Genomic DNA, 1,759 nt, shown 5'->3' on the forward strand with positions numbered 1-1,759 from the left:
GTAACCCTTTAAATAACGTTGGCCTGTCTACAGCTGGGCGTCTGTGTGTCTACTGAAGAAGTAGAGACACACTGACAGGTCATTTTATATGTAAATAAGTACATCATAAATGCAATCAATATAAGTTACTCACCAAACCAACTGCAATAACATAGCCTGTGCCCAAATATTAGCTTAATTCAAATCAAGCAGTATAAAAAATGCACGTCGTTTACGGTTAAATGATTTGCATCAACCATGATGGAATATAACTTCCAATAATTTCTGCAACATTTAGTTCTCAAAAGGGGCGTGATGTCAAAATATGTAAGGCAAGGCAAAGCAAGGCAAGTTTATTTATATAGCACCTTTCAACACAAGGCCATTCAAAGTGCTTTGTAGGCTCACAACAGCAACGAAGTGTCATTTCTGGACATTGCATATACTTTTTAATTAGAAGAGAGTATCTAACTCGTGTTTTTTAAAGAGGCCGAGTGATAAGTCACCCACATGAGTAATGGTGAAATAATTCCTGTGTTTGATTGCTCCTATTTCTCAACCTGGAGCGTGCGCAGAAAGCTCTCGGGAGAAAAGTGCATGTGCAAGCAGAACTGAGAAAGTTCATAGAGCCGAGGTGCAGGATGTCCCGTTGAGGAGAAAAAAGCCCTGCAGAGGAGCAGAAGCAACACAAGCTGAAGGGGGAAAGGAGTGCAACTCAGAGCGAACGGCATTTACCAAAGCTTGTTTTTTTGTGAAAATGGGCTCTTCGATGATATTCAGCTGTCGTCGGATTGTTCTCAAAGTGTTTTTGTTTCAGTTCATGGCTTTTCAATCAACATATGCTGCCCCTTCGCCTATTATCAGGTTTCCAGGAGACGATACTCCAAGAACAGACAAAGAAGTTGCTCTGGTAAGTTTATTGCTTTTTTTTTTTTTTTAAAACGTACTTACTGGGTCAGTCAACTGTAAAGTGCTGGGTAATATATATTGCATTTAAGTATTGCAATCATTTCATATGAATACTTTGCCTATTTCAGAAGAGTTTAACCATTTGTTTGTCTTTTTTTCTCCTTAAGCACTATCTGAATAAGTTTTATGGATGCCCACAAGACAGATGTAACCTCATGGTGCTCAAGGACACCCTGAAGAAAATGCAAAAGTTCTTCTCTCTGCAAGAAACTGGAGAGATTGACCCCAAAACTGTGGATATCATGAAAAAGCCCCGCTGTGGCGTCCCAGATGTGGCCAATTACCAATTCTTCCACAGGAAACCCATGTGGCAGAAAAAAGACATTACTTACAGGTCAGAGGATTAACTTTACCTACACCTTTACTGAGCAAGCATTGGATTATCTTGCACTTTAAGAGCTAAACTGCATCCTGCAAGGGGGGTTTTATTATGGGAGTGGGTCCCAATTAATTCAAACTAACTTAGTAATACTCGTAAAAATGACATCATGGAAGTTTTAAGCAGTATGGCCCTTGATACAAGATACACATTCGCCGAGGTTTTTTGATATGCATTGCATGTAAAACCAGTACATTATAATATATACAGTATAGTGCCAAATTTAAAATGAGTTTGCCCCACCCAACTACTTCCCATAAATCCAACCGTAAGTATTGAGAAACTACTTGAAATATGTCTGAGTCATTCAATATCCCTACAGTTTGAACATTATTCCTAAAGCTGCTTTTGATGAGTGAACAAAAGTATAAAAACAAAGCCAGAGTCTGTTTGTTTTGAGAGATGGACCACAGCTTGGCCCCGTCTGACCCC

General features: G+C 39.3%; 1 protein-coding gene across 1 annotated transcript in view; it reads left to right on the plus strand.

Moving 5' to 3' along the window:
• Positions 1-389: 389 nt before the first annotated feature.
• The window catches only part of mmp2 (matrix metallopeptidase 2), a 15,204-nt gene continuing 13,834 nt past the window's right edge, over positions 390-1,759 (plus strand). The window contains exons 1-2 of the mRNA XM_010793671.1: positions 390-889; positions 1,056-1,282. Coding sequence (XP_010791973.1) covers positions 737-889; positions 1,056-1,282 — 380 coding nt within the window. The 5' untranslated portion in view covers positions 390-736. The remainder of the gene's footprint in view (positions 890-1,055; positions 1,283-1,759) is intronic.

This window comes from Notothenia coriiceps, unplaced genomic scaffold, assembly GCF_000735185.1.
Source record: "Notothenia coriiceps isolate Sejong01 unplaced genomic scaffold, NC01 NC01_scaffold00037244, whole genome shotgun sequence".
Taxonomy (NCBI): Eukaryota; Metazoa; Chordata; class Actinopteri; order Perciformes; family Nototheniidae; genus Notothenia; species Notothenia coriiceps.